This window comes from Grammomys surdaster, unplaced genomic scaffold (genome assembly GCF_004785775.1).
Source record: "Grammomys surdaster isolate TR1022 unplaced genomic scaffold, NIH_TR_1.0 126036, whole genome shotgun sequence".
NCBI lineage: Eukaryota > Metazoa > Chordata > Mammalia > Rodentia > Muridae > Grammomys > Grammomys surdaster.
The window spans coordinates 719,715-742,011 of record NW_021620849.1 but is presented as its reverse complement, the minus strand read 5'-3'; the positions used below and the strand labels follow the sequence as shown (position 1 = coordinate 742,011).

General features: G+C 39.7%; 1 protein-coding gene across 4 annotated transcripts in view; it reads left to right on the top strand.

Moving 5' to 3' along the window:
• Ntrk3 (neurotrophic receptor tyrosine kinase 3) overlaps positions 1-20,887 on the top strand; it is a 377,280-nt gene extending 356,393 nt beyond the window's left edge. For 2 of the 4 annotated variants that reach the window (XM_028754778.1, XM_028754777.1), the window contains 3 exons: positions 8,531-8,572; positions 13,568-13,726; positions 20,288-20,654. In XM_028754778.1, coding sequence (XP_028610611.1) covers positions 8,531-8,572; positions 13,568-13,726; positions 20,288-20,473 — 387 coding nt within the window. In that variant the 3' untranslated portion in view covers positions 20,474-20,654. Of the gene's footprint in view, positions 1-8,530; positions 8,573-13,567; positions 13,727-20,287 lie in introns of all 4 variants that reach the window. The other 2 variants (XM_028754779.1, XM_028754780.1) reach the window with 2 other exon arrangements.
• Positions 20,888-22,297: the final 1,410 nt, after the last annotated feature.

Here is a 22,297-nt window from a genome sequence, read left to right as displayed (position 1 = left end):
CCCCCCCCTCCTCCTCCTCTTCCTCCTCCTTCTCCTTCTTTTGGCTAGTCATATTTAGTTCTACCTTAGGTCTCTGGGTTATCCAGCTTCTGGGACCTGGCCCTCCAGGCAGTATCAGAGGTGTCCTTTCATGGATATGGGTCTCAAGGTGGACCAGTCGTTGGTTGGCCACTTCCACTATTTCTGTACCATCTTCACCCTGGCACATCTTGCAGGCAGAACAGTTTGCAGGTTGAAGGCTTTGTGGCTGGGTTGGTGGAAGTCATGCCTGGTTATTGGAAATGGCTGATTCAGGCTCTGTATTCTCCATTACTAGGAGTTTTAGCTATGGTCACTCTTGTAGATTCCAGGAAGTTTCCAATGCACTAAGTTTCTACCTTGCCTCCCAAATGCCCTCCAATTCCAGATGTCTCTCCCAGCACCCTCTCCCCCTAACCTTCCTCTCCCTTCACTGATCACTCTTGTTGCCATTCCCACCCTTTCTGACTCCTCCTACAATATCTATTCTATTTCCCTTTCCCAAGGAGATTCATGCTTCCTCCTTGAGTCCTCCTTGTTACTCAGCCTCTCTAGGTCTGTGGATTGTAGCATGATTATCCTTTACTTCACAGCTAATATCCACTTATAAGTGAGTACATGCCATGTTTGTCTTTATGGGTTTGGGTTACCTCACTCAGGATGATTTATTTTCTGTTCCCATCCATTTACCTGAAAATTTCATGATGCTGTTTATAACAGCTGAGTAATACTCTATTGTGTAAATGTACTACAGTATGTTTATTCATTTCTCAGTTTAGGCAGCACCTAAGTTGTTTCTGCCTATTATTAATAAAGCTTCTATGAACACAGTTGACCTAGCTTCCTGGTGGTAGGAAGGAGTGTCCTTTGGGTATATGCCCAGGAGCTGGGTCTTGGAGTAGAACTGTTGCCAAATTCCTGAGAAACCGCCATAGTCATTTGATTTCCAAAAGTTGCTGCACAAATTTGCACTGCCACCAGCAATTGAGGAATCTTCCCCAAGCTCCACATCCCAACATGAACTATCACTAGTAGGTTGTTGTTGTTGTTGTGGTTTTGTAGTTCTGACAGGAGTAAGGTAAAATCTCAAAGAAATTTTGATTTGCATTTCCCTGAGTGCTAAGAGTGTTAAACATTTCTTTAAGTGTGTGTCAGCCATTAGAGATTCCTATGTTGCGAATTCTCTGTTTAGATCTGTACCCCCTTTTAAATTGAATTGTTCAGTTTGTTGATGTTTAGTTTCTTGAGTTCTTTATATATTTTGGAAATTAGCTTTCTTGTCAGCTTTGGAAAAGTTTGGAAAGTGTTTTCCCATTTTGTTCCATTGATGGCATCCTTTGACTTACAGAAGTATTTCAGTTTTGTGAGATCCCATTTATTAATTGTCAATCTTAGGTGGCACTTGGGGAATCTTGTGGAAGGGGAGGAAGTAAGACTGTAGAAGCCAGAGGGGTCAAGAGAACCACAAGAAAACTCACAGTATCAACAACCTAGGCTCCTAGGGGCTCACAGAGACTGGAATGACAATCATGGACCCTGCATGGGACTGACCTAGGGCCTCTACATATATATTATAGCTGTGTACTTTGGTTTTCTTTTGGAACTCCTAACAGTGGGAACACGGTCTGTTTCTGACTCTTTGCCTCCTTTTTGGACCCTTTAACCTCATACTGGGTTGACTCTTCAAGCTTTAATATGAGGGGAGGTTTCTAGTTTTATTGCAACTTGATGTGACATGTTTGGTTGATATCCCTGGGAGGCCTGCCCTTTTCTGAAGGGAAACGGAGAAGAAGTGGATTAGGGAAAAAGATAAGTGAGGGGGAAAAATCACACCCGCTGGAGGCAGCTCAGGCTGCGGTCTGGCCCCAGGAAGCAGCACGCCTGTCCTGGAGGCTTTTTCCACAGCGGAGCTTTCCCACATACACGAGAAAGTCCCAGGTTTCCAGGAGACATGTGGAATCCGTGGAAGAAGTTTATTGATCATGCTAGGAAAGTTAGATCTAGATGTGTGCCCCCGGCAAATGCCAGGAAGAGCTCCCTTATATTGGAGAGTGGGAAAGAGGAGGGACTAGGGAGGGGAAAACTTAATTAGCTATGTCCCCCGGCCTTTAGATAATTTATTAATATGTAAATCTAGAGGCAAAGGCCTGTTAGTCACACCCTCAACCCGTGTTTTACGTGACTGACCGTACAAGTGAAATGGAAATGAGACTGAGTGTTAGGTCCCTGGGTTCTGGGGGTGTGGCTAAACATCCCAGGATGTCCTTCTACAGCCCGAGAGATAAGCATAGGGAAAGGCTGGGAAGAGAGAAGCGAGGGAAAACCGCAGATGCAATATATGAGAGAATAAATAACTTTTAAAAGTGACACTAATAAATTATGAAAAATTAAATAATTTTATTATTAAATTATAGTAATCATGATTTTCAGCATGAGAAAAAAATTGAAATATAAAGTCAAAGGAAGCCAAGCAATCCTGAATTTGAGTGCAGATAAGCAAAATCATGAGCTCACATTGTATTTTCCCTTTCAAAAAGTGATTTCTTAGCTTTGAATTTCCCATTATAAAGACTCAGAAGTCACAAGCACCCTAGTAGCATGGAAAACATACAAAGATCCATATTATGGTCCCAAAATTCCATCAAAAAGGATACAGAGATCCTTGGAAGAACATCAGCTTCAAAGTCTCTGGAAAGAAATGATAAGAGGAGGATAGAATAAGCTTTCATGTAAGAAAGTGAAGGTGCTATCAAAGACTGCTGGGGTTACATGAGAAGAAAAGGAGGCTCAGCTTTAAGAGGTTTCCATTGACCAAAGATAGAAGAAAACAAGACATCAAAAATAGTCACTGCAGTAGACTGAAACACTTCAAGTGCGTACCTAACAGAAACAAACAAACAAAAAACCCAAAAAGCAGAAACCAACCAACCAACCAAACAAACAAACAATCAAAAAACTGAGCAAGTCCTGAAAATGATTTTCAGAAGCAAAACAAAGTCCTTACAGCTGACCCTTGGAGACTGCTAGCTCTTATCTTCTTATTGATAGGACCAATAACTGTCAAACAGCAGCTTAAAAGAGGAAATTTTTTAATTTGACTCAAAATTTGAGGTGGTACAGCCCATCATGGAGGGGAAGGCATGGTGCTAGGGAGAGTATGAGACAGCTGATGTTGGCAATAAAAAAACAAGAGTGCACAGGGAGTAGGGCTAGAAGATAAAACTTCAAGACTCACCTTTAGGAATTCACTTCCTTCAGTAAGGATTTTGTTGTTATTGTTTGATTGTTTGATTGGCTTTTGTTTTCCTTTCAAAAGAACTCCATAAGCTCTGGAATTTATTCAAATATCCAAGCCTACGTGTTCAAACCACACATAAACCCTACTGCTTGGGGATAAATTCACTCTCCTAAAAACAAGTTAATATGAGGAACTAGTCAAACCTATTTCATAGAAGCTATAATCAGTACAATCGCATAGCAGATGAAGAGAAGTTTTATTTATAGATTTTCTGCTAATATATGCAGAAGGAGTACTATAATTAGAATGTAATCCTTCTGAACCACTAATGAAATAATAGATTTGGACAATGATCATCAATTCTTGCTAAAATCACTAGGTTAAAGGGGACTTTATAATGAGTGACCAGACAGAATCTATTGATGGGTCATAACATCATATAAAAGAAAGACATACTTTACCTCCCATTATGTTTCAGAGGAATAACATGCTATATCATGTAGATACTATATGTCTGGAGATGACGGTCTTAATGAGAAACAGACAATAATTAAAGAAGTTTTGTATTCTTAAGTCAACATACGTGATGATCTTAGAAAGGAAGTTCCCATAACTAACTTATGATAATGTATCTGAGTAGGTTTTGCTACCAAATTATTTATCTGTTGTATCACAGAGTTAGTCTGCCTTTTTGAGGGCCAGGGACCAGCAGAAAAAAGCAAAAAGAACCCAAATAATGGTCCCAAGATGGGAGGAAATAGGGTTGACAACCTTGGAGAGCTGAAAACCAATTCTTGTACCAGCATTCATCTGTCTCTTTCTCTCTCTGATTTTTCTTAGGGCCTTCACTACCTATTTCATGCTCTTTTTAACCATCCTTGTCTTGTCTATGAAAAGGCAACCTTCTTCTTTAAGGGCTGTACACAGTCAAGAGGTGTACACAGCCTTTTCTATTGTAATAGAGTAAATCAAATCCAATAAGGATCTTTGCGATTTTAGGAGGTCTCTTCAGACAGCTAAACGAGGGATTTCTTCAGATTAGTGATGTCAATCTCTAGCTGTTTGATGTTCTTGTCAGTGGCCCTTCAAAGGTCTGAGTAGTATAAGTTTGGAGGCCAGCATCTGGATTAGAACTTCTAACAGCAGACATCACGGGTGATTTATTTTCACCTGGAAAGGAAAAAGAAGGGGATTCTCAGGGAGATTTCTCTTCCCTGGATATAAATTGTTATTCACCATATTTATGGTTGGGCCTGGCTTTGTGGGGGTATCTATTTTTTTCATTAATCTTTTTGGTAGCCAGTTAGCTGTGCCTTCTGTGGTATCAGACAGGCATATCAATCCTCGGCCCCATAAGGGAACAGGGTCTCGGCCATTTTCTTTAAGGGTAAGAGGGTCCTTCCCCATATCTGTGGCAAGTTTTGTTGGTCTCGGTGTTGCCAGAGGCAGTAAGCAGCAGATTTTCCATGAGCTTTCAGCTTTAGAGAGATAAAAGTAAACAAGGCATGATGGAGAGTATTTCAGGGGGACTCCTTCTGAGGGGGTACCGTTCCCCCTCTTTTGTTTTTAAAGCCAATTTTTCAGAGTTCTTGTAAAATCAGGGCAGAAGTGCCAACAGTCGCTCCTTCCACACTCAGAGAGTCATGAAGAGTCATATATTTAAGAATATATAAATCTATATTAATAATCTTTTGTCAAAGGACTGTTATAGCACTGCCGACAACTAACATTATCATAACTTAGCTATGGAGGACCACAAGACTCAAGATGAAGTTGTTACTTTATACAGGGTGTTTCCAAAACTCATCTCCACCCAACCTAAAAGGGGGGACTTCTGCCCCTAGACCAAGCAGAGAGGGACCACCCAGAACCCCCTCTGACAGGCAATCTGAATTCTTGCTTAGGCTGCGAGGCTAAGCACTGCAAGGGAATATAAATAAAAGATAAAAATATCTATCTGGGTTCCCTGAGGGACAAGCCTGACTGCATAGGGGTTGATGTCAAAAGTACCCCCTCTCCAGGAAAAAGACATCGGGACTGGTATGGCCCTCATGCCTCACTGGACAACGACAAGGGGACTGGAGCCATTACAAGGACCCCTTCAAATACTGGAGGTCAGGCCTCTATTCCCGCCTTTGAAGTTTAGAATTGCCACAGCCCTTCTATACTTAGAGAAGGGAGGAGATGTTAGGGGCAGCTCTGCTTACACACTGAAGGCCTAAAATCAGCCATAGGCCTAAAATTAGCAATAGGCCTGTCCTACATGTATACTAACACCAAGTCTTAGGTCTCAGTGGAAAAACATTGAAACAGATGGCTATAAGCTAATGTAAACAGACAGCTTTTGTGGAAATTTACAAGCCTGAGTAGTCACAGACCTTGTAAATAGGTAGCCTTAGCAGACAATACCAACTTAGATAAGGACAAGCAAGTCATAAGCAAAGTCATAGTGACTTGTCCCCTGAACCTTCACCCAGCCGATACCCGGTTCTAAAGTCCCCTGAACCTTCACCCAGCCGATACCCGGTTCTAAAGTCCCCTGAACCTTCACCCAGCCGATACCCGGTTCTAAAGATATCTGTATAACTCGTTGAACACCCACAGTCCAGTGTCATTCCCTTCCCCACATCCTGCCTTTCTGTGTTTATAACCCCTGAGTGAACGAATTACGATTTGAGAAAAAATAAATTATAAAAAAAAAAAGAAAGGAAGTTCCCGATGAATTCTGCACAGGTTCAGAGACAGAAGCAAGTTACGAGCAGGTGATGGGATCCCAGGACCACCTGATTTCTATAGACCCACATCTAAACCTATTGAGCAAAGCCTTTCCTGAGCAATTCCTCTTAGATTTCCCTAATTCCTGACTTTGTAGGTTGTGAGGATAAGGGAAGACAACAGAAGGCAATGATGGGGTGGTGGAAGGCTCTGAAAGCAGACAGGGGTTTATGCCTAAGAGAAATTAATTTCAAGTTTTATTTTCCTACTTTCTTTTATTGCTGCAATCATTCTTCAGCGTCTTCCTTGCTCCTGATTAGTTTATGTCACTCTTTTCAAGGTTTAGCTTCAAGATCCTTAAGGTATCCCTTAGAGAGCTCCAATCACAAACCGATCCTACTCTTTTCATCTGTGAAGTAGGCACAATAGAGGCACCTGTCCTACAGGAATGGAGAAAGAATGAAATAAAAGACCACATGATATCACTATTCATTCATTACTATTGTTCTTATTCTTGACACTATAGCTCTGTATAGCTTATGTCTGCGTAAGTATTAGGGTGGAGATATTTGTCATGGAGTGTTTTCCACTTCTGTTTCTCTTCTTTTGTCATTAGAAACTATTAGACTACTATTTTTACCAGACTGGGTCTCCTCAATGTGGGAGAATGCTGGAAGAAAATTGCTATGGGTTCTTATGGGCAATAAGGGAACTGTAGGAAGTTAGATTTGTTATGTTATCTAGGAGCATATAAAGACATGCACAGTGATCAATTACTGTACTGTGTGTACATCTCTGCACTTAATGGTACCTGGTAGGTTTTTGCATCCATGAAGCCATTTGAGGCAGCGTTATGTGACTCATACTTTGAAGCTGAAGACATGTAAGTTTATAAAAGCCAAGTACTGATCAAAAGCATAGCATAATTCAGGGTCTCTTGACTTCCTATTTTTGCTGTTTTTGCCATGTTAAGTCCTTCTTCTTGGAGGAGTATAGTATAAATATCACCCATGCTACTTATGACAGTTTTCTACAGAGGCCCTATGACCAGTTAATGCCCTTCTGGGAGTTGTCTGCTCAAACAAAAACTTAGAGTCATCACTGTTTGCACCCAACACTCTTGAATTGCTCCATTTCTGAACATGGAGATTTCAATGTAAAAAATCCTCTGTATTTTATATAAAAACCATCACTGAGACATATGTTAGCATCAAATAGAGGGTTCCATTATTTAGAATTGTACACCCAGGGTGATGTTTTGGTATTCCTGACTTCTATTTGTTTTCACTCAAGAAGCCAGGTGAGACAAATTATTCTAGCATATTCTGTCACAAACATACTTATTTTACAAAACTGATATTTTTCTGTGGACTTGTATCTGTTGGTTTCTGTCTGTCTATTCAAATGTTTGCTTTTCCTTTTATCTTGGAATTTTTAAATATGGTACCTGATCACTGTAAAATCATAAACAATATAGAAATACGTATAATAAAATTTGGAACCTTCTTACTTTCATCTCTAGAGAAAATTACTGCCTTAGTGGCTTTCTGGATCCTTTCATATCATTCACAAATGCATATATTATTACTGTATATTTGATTATGTTTACATATTTTTATTTTTACAAACGTGAGAATGACAACCTCTATTTATCAATGAGTTGTATTTTCAAATACTGCACTTATCAATCTGGACATACATAGATAGCAGTACATATAGCATTTTTTATTCTGTTTAAAATATCACACATACCTTTAAAAATGAACATATCTGTGCCTTTTAAAACGACAAAATGAAAGTCTTGAACCAAGTAATTTTGTCTACACACAAGACAATAATTTTATACTACTCTTACAGTGGAATCAATGGACCCCAGGGCTCTTACCTCTTCATGTGGGTAGATAATGCAAAGACTGTACCCTCAGAAACAGACTCCAGTCTCAACCATTGGGATTGCAACATCAAGTCTCACACCTTCTCAAGCATCAAATAGCAATCTGTCTTTTACCCTTTTATCAAATGTCATTAAAATACATGTCTATGCTCTTTGACTAGGCATCCTGTCATTTGTTTGTGGCCATTTGTAGCTATTTTGTGGCTTGTCCGCTCTTAGTCTTCACTCATCTGTCTGTTGGTTTGCTTATCTAACTAATGCAAAGAAGCACCATGAATTATATGTATTTTAATTCCTTGTCTGTCCCAGCACTGGGGAGGCAGAGGCACGAGGACTTCTGCCAGCTTGAGGCAAGCCTGATTTACACAGAGACTTCCAGGCCAGCCTGAGGCTGCTTAGCAAGACTGTTTTACAAAGTCATATTAACGATAATAATGATTATGATGATTTATCTGTTACATATGTTGCAGACGTTTCTGTCCTTTGTCTTTGATTACAAATTTTTGTCTTTGCTATTTAATTTTACAAAATTGTGTCTATAAATTGTATCCTTTATGGCTTTTTAAGTGTATGTCATGTAGGAAGGTCTTCTACTCCTGAGGTTGTACAATTACCTTTGTAAGTTTTCTTCTAATATTCTTATTGTTTTGTTTTTTTATGTTTAGCTCTTTAATCCATCTGGAAATGATTTTTGTATATGGTGTGAGGTAGGTATCTAAGTGTATTTTTTAAATGAATAGTTCATTGTCCCAACACTTTAATTACTAACCCATCATTTCATATATTAAACTTCAGTATTGACACATGATTCTCCTTCCAGGATTTCTGTTTTGTTACATCATGTATTGTGTATTCCTGTGCCAAATATAGGGTATTCATTGCATAGTGCAATAAAATGTGTTGCTATCTGATAGAACAAATCCACATCATTGTTTTAGTTCAACAGTCTTTAATTGATCAGTCACTACTCTGGATATACTCTGGATTCATCTTGTCAGTTTTCATAACCCATTCCATTGGGTATTTCAAATATATATTGCACTGAAATTTTAAATTGTATTTGAAGGATGAACGAGTGACTTATCCCATCAACTCTTCTTATCCAAGAAAGTGATAAAACTCCACTTTGTGGGTACTGCTTTGTAGTTTTTGATCTGAATATACCTATACATTTTAAGCCAAGTTATATATCAGATTTTTTAAGTGCTTTATTGATATTTAAGGCAAGTTATGTATCAGATATTTTTCAGTGCTTTATTGATATTACACAGTTTTATTTTCAATTCTGTTTTGACTTACTATGGTATTATTAATGTAGTTTGGCTATTATTTTTCTCCATATGTGGGTATCTTACTAATCTATTAACAGTTTTAATTACTTTTTAATTAATTTTTTTGAATAACCATGCTATACTGAGACAGCAGACAATTTGGATTCTTTGCTTCAACATTTTATCATATATTTATTTTTAAAAATAATTACTTTATTAATTCTTTGAAAATTTCATACCATACATATATTATGGTAATATGTATCTCCAACTCCTCTCTGTAACTCCCCCTTCCCAGACCTACCCATCTCCCTAATCTTTTTGTGTTCTCCTTCTTGAAATTTAATAACCCATAGACTTTGGGTTATTAAACCCATAGACTTAATCCTGTCTATAAGACTTCTGGTTGTATATCCATCTACTGGAGTGTGGTTGACCTTCCCTTGGGAAAAAAATTTCACTCCCATGGAAAATATCAAATCTCGATAGCATCTCAGTTAGAGATTGTGACTCAGGAACTCCTTCCCCCTCCATGCCAGAATGCTGACTGGCTTGATCACACACAGGTCTCCTGCAAGCAACCACAGCTGCTGTGAGCTCATGAATTCTGTCATGTCTAGATGACTCAGTTTTGCTCTCGTCCTCCCTACCAATCTTGACTCTTACAATCTTTGCTCCCTCTCTTCTTTGATGGCCACTGAGCCTTGCAGAAAGGATGCAATGCAGATGTCCCAGTTGTGGCTGAGCTTTTACAGTCACTTATTCTATGCACGCCTACACCTCATTAGTTTCTGTGTTAAGTACTGTCTGCTGCACAAAGGAAGTTTTCTGGTGAGTTCTGAGAGATGCACTAATCTAGGCATAGAGAGTTGTGTATTTAGAAGCCAGTTTGATACTGTATGCATTTAACAAAATAATTACTTTATTACATTGATTAGGATTTCCTAGATAGTGTTTCACAAAATCAAGGAAATAAATCCCTTCTGTGCTTCTCAGGTTTATCAGGCATTGTGATCTGTAACATGTTAAGTAAAAGAAGTTTCCTTTCCACATTAATAGATTAGGCTTTTCAACCAGAAAACAGTACTGGAAATTTTTAGCATCTTTTCAAAGAATGTATTTACTTTTTAATTAGATAAATGCAACAGTAGATTTCCTAAGGTTGTTATTCTTGTGATGTATTTTGAATAAGCTATTTAGTTTGGTGATTATATTTAGAACTGAGATGGCTTTATAAGAACATATAGACTAAATCTCTTTATCTGTATTTATATATTTGAGGCTCTGTGTTGTTAGACCAATTCTGCTTTTATATATATATTTAAGCCACAGAGAGTCTATGTTTTTTGCATTGGAAAACTTTACTAAGACTCATATACAAGACCACATTTTTATATTCATCAGATGTGGGTTTTATTTGTTATAATTTTGATACTTTGTTCTCAAATTTTCTACATTTCTCATTTTTTTCTTTTAGTATTTCCAGTAAGTCACTTATTGAACTCATTTAAAAACTTATTGGACTTCAAATGTTTTTGTAATTTTACATTTTTCTCTTTTACATTGCTTATTAGCCTTGCCAAAGATTTTAATAACTTTTGAAAGACAGATAATTCATTATATAGATCAAGTAAGTGATTTTGCTTCTTTTGACTGTTTTATCATTGTTTTGACTTACACTAAACCAGTTTTGTTTTTAAAAATTTGTCTTAATTGTTAGTTTCTTTTTACTGTATGGATTTTTTACTTCTTTCAAAATTAAATTCTTACTTAGCTTAGTTATAATTTAATTATTCCAACAATAGTTAAATTCCATATGTTTTTTTAAAGATTCGATTGTATTCCATTGGATGCAATGAATAGGACCAGTTCATAGAATAATAAATCTCGTTAAATATTATTTTCAGCAAATAGTGCTTTCATTCCTTCTGCCCATACACTGCTTAGTAGATTAATCAATCCTTTGTTATGCTTTCCTTGCTATGGAAAATGTTTCTTGTTCTTCTTATGTACTTACTTTTTTTTTCTTTTCAGATTTCCTTTGAGGTTTAATATGTAATTGGATTTTGTAAATTAAAAAAAGTAGCTTTAGTGTGGATTAGTGTTTTCATTGTGATAGCTTTATCAGTTTTTAAATTTTTATAATATTTTACTCTTTATATCTGCATATATTTAGCATAGTGCTGTTGTGGAGTAAACATGTTCATGACTATCATTATGGTGATTTTTTCTAACTTTATATATGTCATTCTATTTTAAATAACTATGACATAAGCCCCTTTTAATATTAAATCGTTGATATTTAGAGTTTTGCAACTACACATAAGAATACAAAAATGTCTAAAAAGAAATGAATTAAGGAAATTTAATTGGCCATCCACATCTACATAAATGCATACATGTACTGGCATGTGTGCCTGTATGTATTTGTATATGTGCCTGTGTGCATATATGGCCAATTATATCTCACTTTTATTGCTTCTACCTTCAGCGTTTTATTTTTAATATTTTCTATAATTTTGTTTTAAACACAGCTTTTCTAAATAACATGAACCTTGAATTCTAACCCTAATGTTCCTCCCGTGTTAGAGGCAGTAATAATCCATTTTTATTTGCTGTCTACAGAGCATCAGATTTTAGTTTCATTTTGTACATTTTGTTCATTATTGCTGCTGTTTTTTATAAGATGAAAGATACTCTGTTCCTGAAAATGGTTAGGAAGCTGTATGTAGTACTTTTATTCTTTTAGAAGCTACTTAACATTTTTCACAAGCATATTTAAGGGTTAATTACTATGATCAATAATTGATTGGTATCTATATGTGCTTTCCTTCCTCTCTTAATGATAAAGTCCTTATCAAGCTTTTAATTATTTCTGCACCCATTCTCCTCTGCACTTATGGTTAAAATTATGTGGAAATTCCATTCCCCATAATTAGGTTAGCAGTAGCAGCAGTAGTACTATTAACATTATTGGTAATATTATTTACTTTATGTTTCCATTTTATAGGAAACCCTTATTAGTTATTGTATTACCTTTAGCCACCAAATTAGCAAGAATTATTTAGATTTAAATTACACTGTTGTGGTCTATTTGTCCCGTTGTTGTGGAATTCAAGATAACACATACTTTGCATTTCTTTTTCTGTTCTTCTAGAATCAGAGTCTATTAATTTCTGGTGTTTTTTGTTTGGTTGGTTTAGTTTGGTTTTTGTTTTTTTTCTTTAAAAGCTTATATTTACTGAAGAGTCCTAGTGTTTGCTTTCTAGGTAGAAACATTTTGCATGTCTTATGGCATATAGAAAGCTTGGCTGATTTCAAAAGTTCCAGGTTAAAAGTGACTTTTCTACAAATCCAGAAGATTAGCTTCTTATAAGATGTTTCCAATGGATGACATACACACAATCTTTCTTTTAGATGTGAGGTTTTCATCTCTTTAGCTACTTGCTTTCCAGTGCTCATTGCTGATGTTCTTGAACTGGTCCATCAGGGAAAGATGTTTGTGTTAACAGTTTACTAGGACACAGGCACAGAACTCTCTTTCAAGCCAACAGCAAGCACTTTTGGTACAAATTTCACTTATTAACTGAAAGGTTTAGCTTCTGATGTTCTGCTTGGTAATGATGTGGTTGATTCCTGAGATTTGAAACATGCTGTGAACTTTCTTTTGTGTGTGCTAATATCTCTAACCAACTGGATAGTGAATATTTATGGAGAGCTTTTCTCTCAGTCATATCCCAAATGTCTCCTCTTCTAGGTCACTTCCTCTTGCCCTTACATCTCGGGGTAAACCCACAAAGTGTCTCTTTCGGCTCATTGTAAAGACTGTATCCTCTGTAATGTATCATACTAAGCATTTTGAAGAGTTATTCTTTTTTCCCCACACCAATTTCTTATTAATGTGTGGGCTTATGAACTTCTGGAAGACTCCATCTTGTTCATATGAGGCACAGATCCCAAGTTGTGATGAGAAATTTAAGTGGGAGCTGAAAGTAATAATCTACAGATTAGGTGTCTGTAACGTATAGTTGTACCTTGGTCACCTTTGTCAAAGGGTCTAACTTAGTGTTTGTGGCCACTCTGTTGGTTGGAGGATCACATTCTGGCTTCCTCCTGGAGATTTCTTAAAGGAAGCTTTTAAGATTATATTCTAGTGCCAGATTCTTAAACCTCCTCTCTCACTTCAAATCACGTTTTAGTTTTCATGCTCTGTGTTAAGAAGTCTCCCTTCTTCTCTAGGGTCTGATCCATAGCTGCTCTGGTGATATTCACTGATGTCAGTATCCCCATTCACCTGTGAATTCAGGTTGCCTAGAGCATGGCCATGTTGGTCAAGTGCATGGAGGGTACATTTATATAAGAAAGGGATAGACTTCTGGTTGATTCTGGCCATCTGGTAACTGTTTCTGCCACTGTCTTTGCTCTTTTTAGGTGGGAGGACACACCATGCTCCCCATCCGCTGGATGCCTCCTGAAAGCATCATGTACCGGAAGTTCACCACAGAGAGTGATGTGTGGAGCTTTGGGGTTATCCTTTGGGAGATCTTTACCTATGGGAAACAACCATGGTTCCAGCTCTCCAACACAGAGGTAACAAAGGGACAGGTCAGGATCTGTTGGGGGTGGAAAGAAGGCTGATGACAGATATCTCAGAACATGTATTGCATATAGTGTACAGAAGGTGGGCTGTCAGGATAGCAGACTGGATGTAAGCACGATCAGGAGGAAAAAGCTTCCTAGTGAAGGAAAAATTATAACTACAGAAAATGTGATATAACTGTCAAAAGAGTATGAAATCAGATATCTAAATTGAGACAGGAGTCAGGGTTCTGTTTGTTCTGCTACATAAAAAACAAACAAACAAACAAACAAACAAACACCACAAAAGTTTCCCTAAGAGAGAAAAAGAAAACAAAGAAAAACTGGGAGCTTTTCAGTTGTGCCGTCTTGTGGAAACACTTACTGCTTAGTATATCTACTAAAAGAAAAAGTCCCCAAAGGCTTGAGCTACCTCAGGTACAGGGAAACATGGAATCCTGAATTGACTGAAATGGCCAAATATACATGATTATCAGTTATGTGTAAGTGTCCAAGAATAGAATAAACCTACTACAGTGCAATACTAAATGCTTATTATCTTTTCATAATTTTAATTTATAAAGCATTAACATGGTAGGACAGTAAATGATATTATTTAGCACTAGGAACTTTTCAAAGCATCTTTGGTACAGTAACTTAGTAATTTTCACAAAATTCTTCTTGAACTTGGGACAAAGGGAGAAGATTGCCGTGGCATCTTGGTAGAGACTGGGTATCTTAGAGAACTAGACAAGGAGACAGCTTGGGTTGTGGCCTCAGCAATTTTCTTTTTCTGCATAACATCAAGACATATCTCAAGTATGTACAGAACAGATTCATGTTGTCCCAGGGATTAAGCACGGTCCATAGACATTTGGATGGAGCTCCTACAGCATCTGATGTACAGAAAAATGCTAGCTCTCTTTGTACTCTTCTGGTTTTCTTGGAAATCATAAACACTAAGGCTTCCTTGTGTTGAAATTTCATTTTAACACTCCAGAAAGTATCTTTTACTTAGAAGCTACATTCTTTTCCTGTCTTTTGTGTCCTGACTATTGAAGTAACTTTCAAAGTCCAAAACTTAAGGTCGTAGATGTGGCTCAACTGGTAGAGAACTTAGCTATCATGGACAAAGCTCTGAGATTGATCTCCTGCACCACAGAAATCAGGCAGTGACATATGCTTATAATCCCTGTACGCAGGAGATAGAGTAGGATTGATCAGGAAACCAAGGTCATCCTTTGCTACATGTAGGTTAAAGAACAGCCAAGATCACATGAGACTATGCCTCAAAATAAGGCATCTCTTTTTTTCCATTATTTATTCTCATTACATCCCAATCACAGCCCCTTCCCCTTCTCCCAGCCCCACTCTCTCTCTCCCTCCCTCTGTTCCTCCCCTTTTCCTCAGAGAAGGGGACCCCTACTCGTGTATCAAGTCTCATCAGAATTAAGCACATCGTCTCTCACTGATGCCAGACAAGGCAGCCCAGATAGGGGAAAGAGATCCAAAGGTAGGTAATAGAGTCAGAGTCAGAGACAGCCCCTACTCCATTTGTTGGGCAATCCATATGAAGACCAAGCTGCACATCTGCTACATATGTGTAGGGGGCCTAGGTGTAGTCTGTGCATGCTCTTTGGTTGGTTGTTCAATCTCGGTGAGCCCCAATGGGCTCAGGTTAGTTGGCTCTGTAGGTATTCTTGTGATGTCATTGACACCTCTAGTTTCCTTAATCCTTCCCCTGACTCTTCCACAAGATTCCATGAGCTCTGCCTAATGTCTGACTGTGGTTGTTTGTATCTGTTTCCATCAGCTGCTGGACAAAGCCCCTCAGATGATAGTTGCACTAGGCTCATATCTGTAAGCATAGCAAAGTATCATTAATAATGTTGGCGCTCTCCAATGAGATGGGTCTCAAGTTGGGTCAGTCGTTGGTTGGCTATTCCCTTCAATCTCTGCTTCATCTTTATCTCTGCACATCTTGTATGCAGGATAAATTTTGGGTCAAAGGTTTTGTGGTATGCTGGTGTCTCCCTTCCTCCTCTGGAAGTCCTGCCTAGCTATAGGAGGTGGCCAATTCTGTCTCCATATTCCCCACTGTTACGAGTCTCAGCTAGTGTCAGCTTCATATCCTCCCAGGAGCCTACTCCATCCTAGGCCCCTGACTTATCCCAGAAATGCTCCCCAACCACCACTGATTTCTTTTCTCTCTCACAGCCCTCTCATCCACATCTCTGCTTTCCCCACACCTGATTCCCACCCCTCCTCCCTTTCCCTATCGCCTCTCCCACCCAGTTCCCTCTCTCTACCCATTTCCAATGTTTATTTTATTTTCCCTTCTGAGTGAGATTCAAGAATCCCTGGGCTCTCCTTATTTCTTACCTTATTTGTGTCTGTGGATTGTAGCATGGTTATCCTGTACTTTATGTCTAATATCCACTTATAAGTGAGTACATGGATGTCTTTCTGGGTCTGAGTTACTCAACTCAGGATGATGTTTTCTAGTTCCATTCATTTGACAAGGCATTTCTTTATATAGTGATGTCTTACTATGCAGGCACTCAATGGGACCTGAACTCACTTCCCAATATAGAACAAATATTTTAGTGGACTTGAAAAAGAAGAAGAAGAAGGAAAGAGTGTATGTAGAAGCTATTGTTGTGGGTTTTATTTAAATTGGTACTATTTTACTGAGGGATGGCACACATACATTTGCATATACAGATACATGTATGTGAACTTATATGTATGCAAATACACACATGCATGCATCTGTGCACAACCTCCATGGTATTTGGTAGCCAAAGAAAGAAAATATCATGGGTGGGTATGTTGCCATTTTTAGCATATGTTTTTAAACTCTTCTATCTCGTATTATATTCAATCTATTATTTCCCCTTCGCAAATCTCCCCTTTCCCACCTTCCCTACCCAACCCCAAGACCCACACCAACACCCTTCCCTCCCCTCCCCTCCCCTCCCCCCAGACTCACACCCTCACCCCCCTTCAGAAAAGAGCAGACCTCCCAGAGACATCAATCAAACACAGCATAACAAGCTACAATACAACCAAGACTTCACATCAAGACTGGACAAGGCAAACCAGTAGGAGGAACAGGGTCGCACAGAGAGGCAAAAGAGTCTGGGACAATCCCGTTGTTAGGAATCTCACAAGAACACTAAGTTACTCAGCCATAACGTATATGCAGAAGATCTAGGAGTCTTGTCATGCATACAAAAGCTAGCTAGAGCAGCTAATGGGGTGTTTATGGCCTTTTCTAAGACAGTGTTGCAGGGCCCTACCCTTGAAGACTAGCTTTCTTCTGTCAACCATGCCCCTTGCCCTACCCACAGCAGCAGCTAAGTACTGGCAGTAACTGATGATGGGCTTAGCAGTAGAAGTTTATGGTCTGGACAGTTCTGCTATAGAAAAGATGGTCCTGGGTGCCTTTGATCGAAGCATAGGCAGAAGCTATTGCAGTTTGCAGTGAATCGTTCGGCCTGAAGGTGGAAGGAATAGAGGTGAAAATAGAGAGAAGTCTGATACCAAATGGTAAACACAAGCACCTGAAGACTTATCACATTGGTGTTGAAATGACTCCAGTGTGCCATCGCAGACTGCATTACGAGTGTGAACAGAAAGGGGCTAGCACAGTGAAGGTGTCCAGATCAGAGTAATCTGAGAAGCCCAGGAGAAAGCACTGTTCTGCAAGGTGCAAGGTTTTGAGACAGAGGGAGTGAGGGAGCAGAAGATCATGAGATGAATAGAAGAGAGGCGGTTCTTATGCCATTAATACATTCTAATAGGGAAGAGAAGCAAAACATTTGCTCAAATGCCAGATCACACAAAACATTGTTCTTTTAATCATCACAAATAATCGTCAAATGTGGAAACTGAAGTTTGAGGCAACCTGCTTGAAATCACAGTGTGGTAAAGTTAGAGAGAAGTTAAAATAAATGGGAAAGCTAAATGAAGTTTTGGAAAATGTGCGTATTCAGTTTCAGTAAAGAAATGCTTGGCATTCCAGCAGAGCCCAGGTTAACATGAGTTGACAGAATGCAGTGTCCTGGATGGCATCTTGGAATAACACAGGACAAGAGGTTAAAAGCTAAGGAAATATGGATAGACCATTGCATTTGGCTAATGTCGTATTAACCAAATGTAATATGTAATATGCTAACAGCAGGCAAATGGCGGGTCATAATGGGAACCATAGATAATTCTCTCGATTTTTCTTTAAACCAAGCTGTTTTTAAAAAGAGAGTTTATTTCCTTGCTATTGTCATTACTGCAGCTATAACCATATGTGTGCTGGTATCTCTGTGGTAGGATACAAGTCCTTCAGGTATAGGCCTGCACTTAGCAGCACAGTGGGGCCACAAAGTAGCACCATTTTTTAACTTCTTGAGAAACCTCCATGCTTATTTCAAGGATAGGCTACCATGTTTGTAAGTATGTATACACATGAGAGTGAGTGTGGGATTTCGTTGTGAAACTAGAAATGGTGTGGCAGGAAGAGAAAAAGAAGCATTGGAGAAATCTGGGAGAAGGACCATAGGACAGGAGAGCAGGAAGAATGGTGGTGTGACAGTGGCTGAGGTGAACAAACTGGTACCAGAGAGAAGGGCAGAAGAGGGAGAGGATAAGAAAAATCAAATAAAACCGAATGCTATCATGAAGCTTAATACTGCATAATTAGAAAAATAAAGTCTGCTGTTAAAATTAAGGAAAAGATAGGAGAAATAGGGTCACACAGTGGGAATACATCCAAAGTACACTACACTTGGATTAAAATGTCCTTATGTAACTTAATACTGTGTGAAATGGATACACACCCGTGGGAAAGTAAATAATTGTCTTTAATGTGTCTGGATTTAGGGTACAGATAAGTAGTAAAAAATTGCCTACTCTTGAGGTCCCAGGTTCAATTCCCAGCATTTCAAAGGAAACGTCTTTGAGGAATTGAAATTGAACTATAAAGAACACACATGGGTCCCCTGCACCTTGCAGCTATCCTTGTAGTAACAGTGAATTTTTTAGTACTGCATTTGGTCTTTGTGAAACTCTTGATTCCAGTCTTACAGACAAGGATGTTGATATCTCCTGCGAGTAACTGACTTGCACTGGCTGGCCATCCAGGCAGTGGTGAATCTAGCAGCTCACAAAGAACTATGAGCAACTGAGGAAAACTGGGAGCAGAAAACGTGGTCTTTCCCAGGGGAGACCACAAACTGGTTGCCAATGTTATATGAACTGAGAAGTTTATATTTAGAGACCTATAATATATACATACACACACACACACACACACACACACACACACACACATATATATATATATATGAATACAATAACAATTAAAGAAAGAAAGAAAGAAAGAAAGAAAGAAAGAAAGAAAGAAAGAAAGAAAGAGAGAATGAAGTAAGTGAAATAAGAAACCATGAATTTGAATGAGATTTGGGCAGTTGAATATGGGAGCTTTGGAGAGAGCAAAGGGAAGGGAGAAATGTTGTAATTATAGTATAATCTCAAAAAATTATGTTAAAAATGTAAATCAATAAAATACTAAAAAAAATCTGAAGGTAAACAAGACAGACGATTTATTGTAAAAAGGAAGGTAGACCTTGCTTAGAAAATAAAAATGCTCAGAGGCAAGTAGGATGGTTTGAACAAGGCTGTGACTGGGAGAAGATCTTGCTTTAAATGGAAACCAGTGGCTGAGGGATGGATCAGCCAGTTGCTTTAACAGCATGGGCATTGGAGTTCAAATCCACACAACCCCAAAATACAGCCCTGAGCAGGCATCACAGCTGCCTGAAATCTAAACACTGGGAAGGCAGGGGCAGCTGGCTAAAGGAGTAGCTGAAATGAGTGAGCTCCAGGTTTAAAGAGAGATTCTGCTTCAATAAAAACTCCATAAAGCCAAAAAGATACACAATTTCAATTGCGGACTTCTACCCCCATGTATATACACATACATGCCCATCTGCCCACACATGTGAACCCATGCAAACATGTGTGAACATGCAAACACACGCACACACGCATAAGACTTACATTCACAATTAAATGAAAGTAAATAGGAGTTAACAGGAGACAGGTATGTAGAGAGCAGACAGACAGACAGAGCTCTTAGGGCTATAAGGGCTTTTCAAAATCACAGAGGCCATGAGGTGGAGGAATGGTGGCCAGGACCCAATTTCTACAACAAAATGAGAGAGGAATGTAACCCAGGCAGTCCATATGGCAATCAGGACTGCAGAACTGTAAAGCAAATGGGAAGGGTACCTGTGTGGATTCAGGATCCATGTGCCCTGGCCCAGCAGGTCCAGCACGAAGAGCAGCAATGAGTGAGATCCACCTACACTGCTCAGCACCTCTGTACCCTCTGCTCAGGTGGAGAAGAAAACCAAGGCTGTTCTCTAACCAGACTTCTGCCTGTGTGTGTTCTGCCTGGGCTGAAGCTGTTCTGATGGGTAAAGTTCACATCTTTGGCTAGGCAGAAGTCCCAGGACCAAGGATGGGCTTTGAATAAACTTCTGGTTAAAACGTCTTTTATTCTTGCTCTTTCAGGTCATTGAATGCATCACCCAAGGCCGTGTCTTGGAGAGACCTCGAGTCTGCCCAAAGGAAGTATATGACGTCATGCTGGGGTGCTGGCAGAGGGAACCACAACAGCGGCTGAACATTAAAGAGATCTACAAAATCCTCCATGCTTTGGGGAAGGCCACCCCAATCTACCTGGACATTCTTGGCTAGTGGTGACTGGTGGCCAAGCATTTATACTCTGTTGCCTCCTCTCTCCCTGCCGCATCTCCTCTTTTTTCCTCATCTCAACTCCTTTCTTCCATCTTTGACGGAAACGAACATCTTCATATAAACTCAAGTGCCTGCTACACATACAACACTGAATTTAAACAAAACAAACAAAAAAACAAAAAACAAAAGAAAGATACCCTGTAAGGCAGTTTGACATATATATTTATATATACATATATATAACTATCTATCTATCTATATCTACAGAGAATTACCTTCTCTAATACACAGAGAAGCTGATACAGAAAACCATAAGACATTAATAACTGAGAAAAATATTATTATTAACACAAATGAAATTCCCTTGACTTAAGCTGTGGCCCATGCTTTTTTCAGATCTGGCTTTTTAGAGATCTTAGTCTTGACCCAGCAGAGAGAGAGGCAGGGTCGAGGCAGAGTGGCCCATGATCTTCAGTGTGCAAGCGTGACCCATTGACAGTGTCCGGCAAGGGAAAAGTTCTGAAGTTCAGGCCCTTCAGAACCATCTCTTGTCTGCCTTTACCTTTGCCTCCACTCTCTTCCCCTTTTCCTCCTCTTTGGGATAATTTTCTAATTTCTCCATTCTATAAAGTATATAGTCCTGATGCTTTTGGAAATCAATGATGACACCTACGGGTAAATACTGAACAAATACCAACACCAGACCACACAAAGCCATCCATGGTCGGGTAACCACCGAACAAGAAAGGGCAGGGGACTCTGGGGAGAGCTAACCCCACCCTTCGGGATTAAATCATGCTCAAGATCCTTACTAGGTTTGAAGAGTTTCATCCTCTGAACTTGAAGAACTGGACTTGGTGGATTAGAGAACCGAGGAAGTAAGTACAGCTGAAGTCTGAATCCTACCAAGGCACTGCCACTCATCTTCCCATCGCTGGGAGGACTCTTGGCCTGCCCTTTTGTTTCCAGGCCCTTGGGGAGCTTGGAGGTTTACTATCCACATTCTCTGCTGTCATCTGGTAATGTGGACACATCAGGCTTCAGGGCTCTGGTAGCAAGAGACATAGTTCCTTGTAGGTCATAAGTAGGCAGTCCCTTGGATTGTATTTCTTATCTTGCTTCCCCCCTATCCCGAGGGTCTATCAAGTCCTGGGTAAACTGCACTGCCAGGGAAGGAATCCAGGTGAGAGCCCCGAGGCACGTGCGTTTCAAAGGAGCCAGGCACTAGCACTGGCAAAAGCCAGCAGAGAAGAATCTACTTGGCACCTGTGCTGAGCCCTTGACATTCTCCTCACGTTTTCAGCCCTTGGAAGGATTGATGCATCTGCCTTTGAGCTGTTGTGAAAAGGCAGAGACTGAGAAATCGCTTTGTGGGCTGAGTGTCGGGGGAGGGGCTGCAGCTTCTCTGGAAGATGTCCAATGAGTGGCCTGTGCCGCAGACTTGGCATCTTAATGAGGACCAAGCTCTGACTCGGAGTGAGAATGAAGCATCTGGGCTGGGGCCTTTCCCCTGGGTCCCAGCACCAAGGGAATCACTGCCTTCCCCACTGTGCAGCAGAGGACTGCAAAAGTGAAGCTCTCTGGACAGCTCTCATACACAAGAATTGCCCCAGGGAGCAAAGAGCCTGGCTGCACAGACCTGTCTTGCTGGGGAGGAGGGCATGCGCTCTCCCTAGGGTACCTGTCTCTCCACCGCATCCCAAGCACAGAGCTACCTAACAGACTGACATTTTCTTATCAGAAGCTCCCAGGAGCCTTTGACTACCCCTCTCCTGGCCAGCTGCAGGAAGTCTAGAGCCCAGATACCCTGGCCGGTGAAGGCAG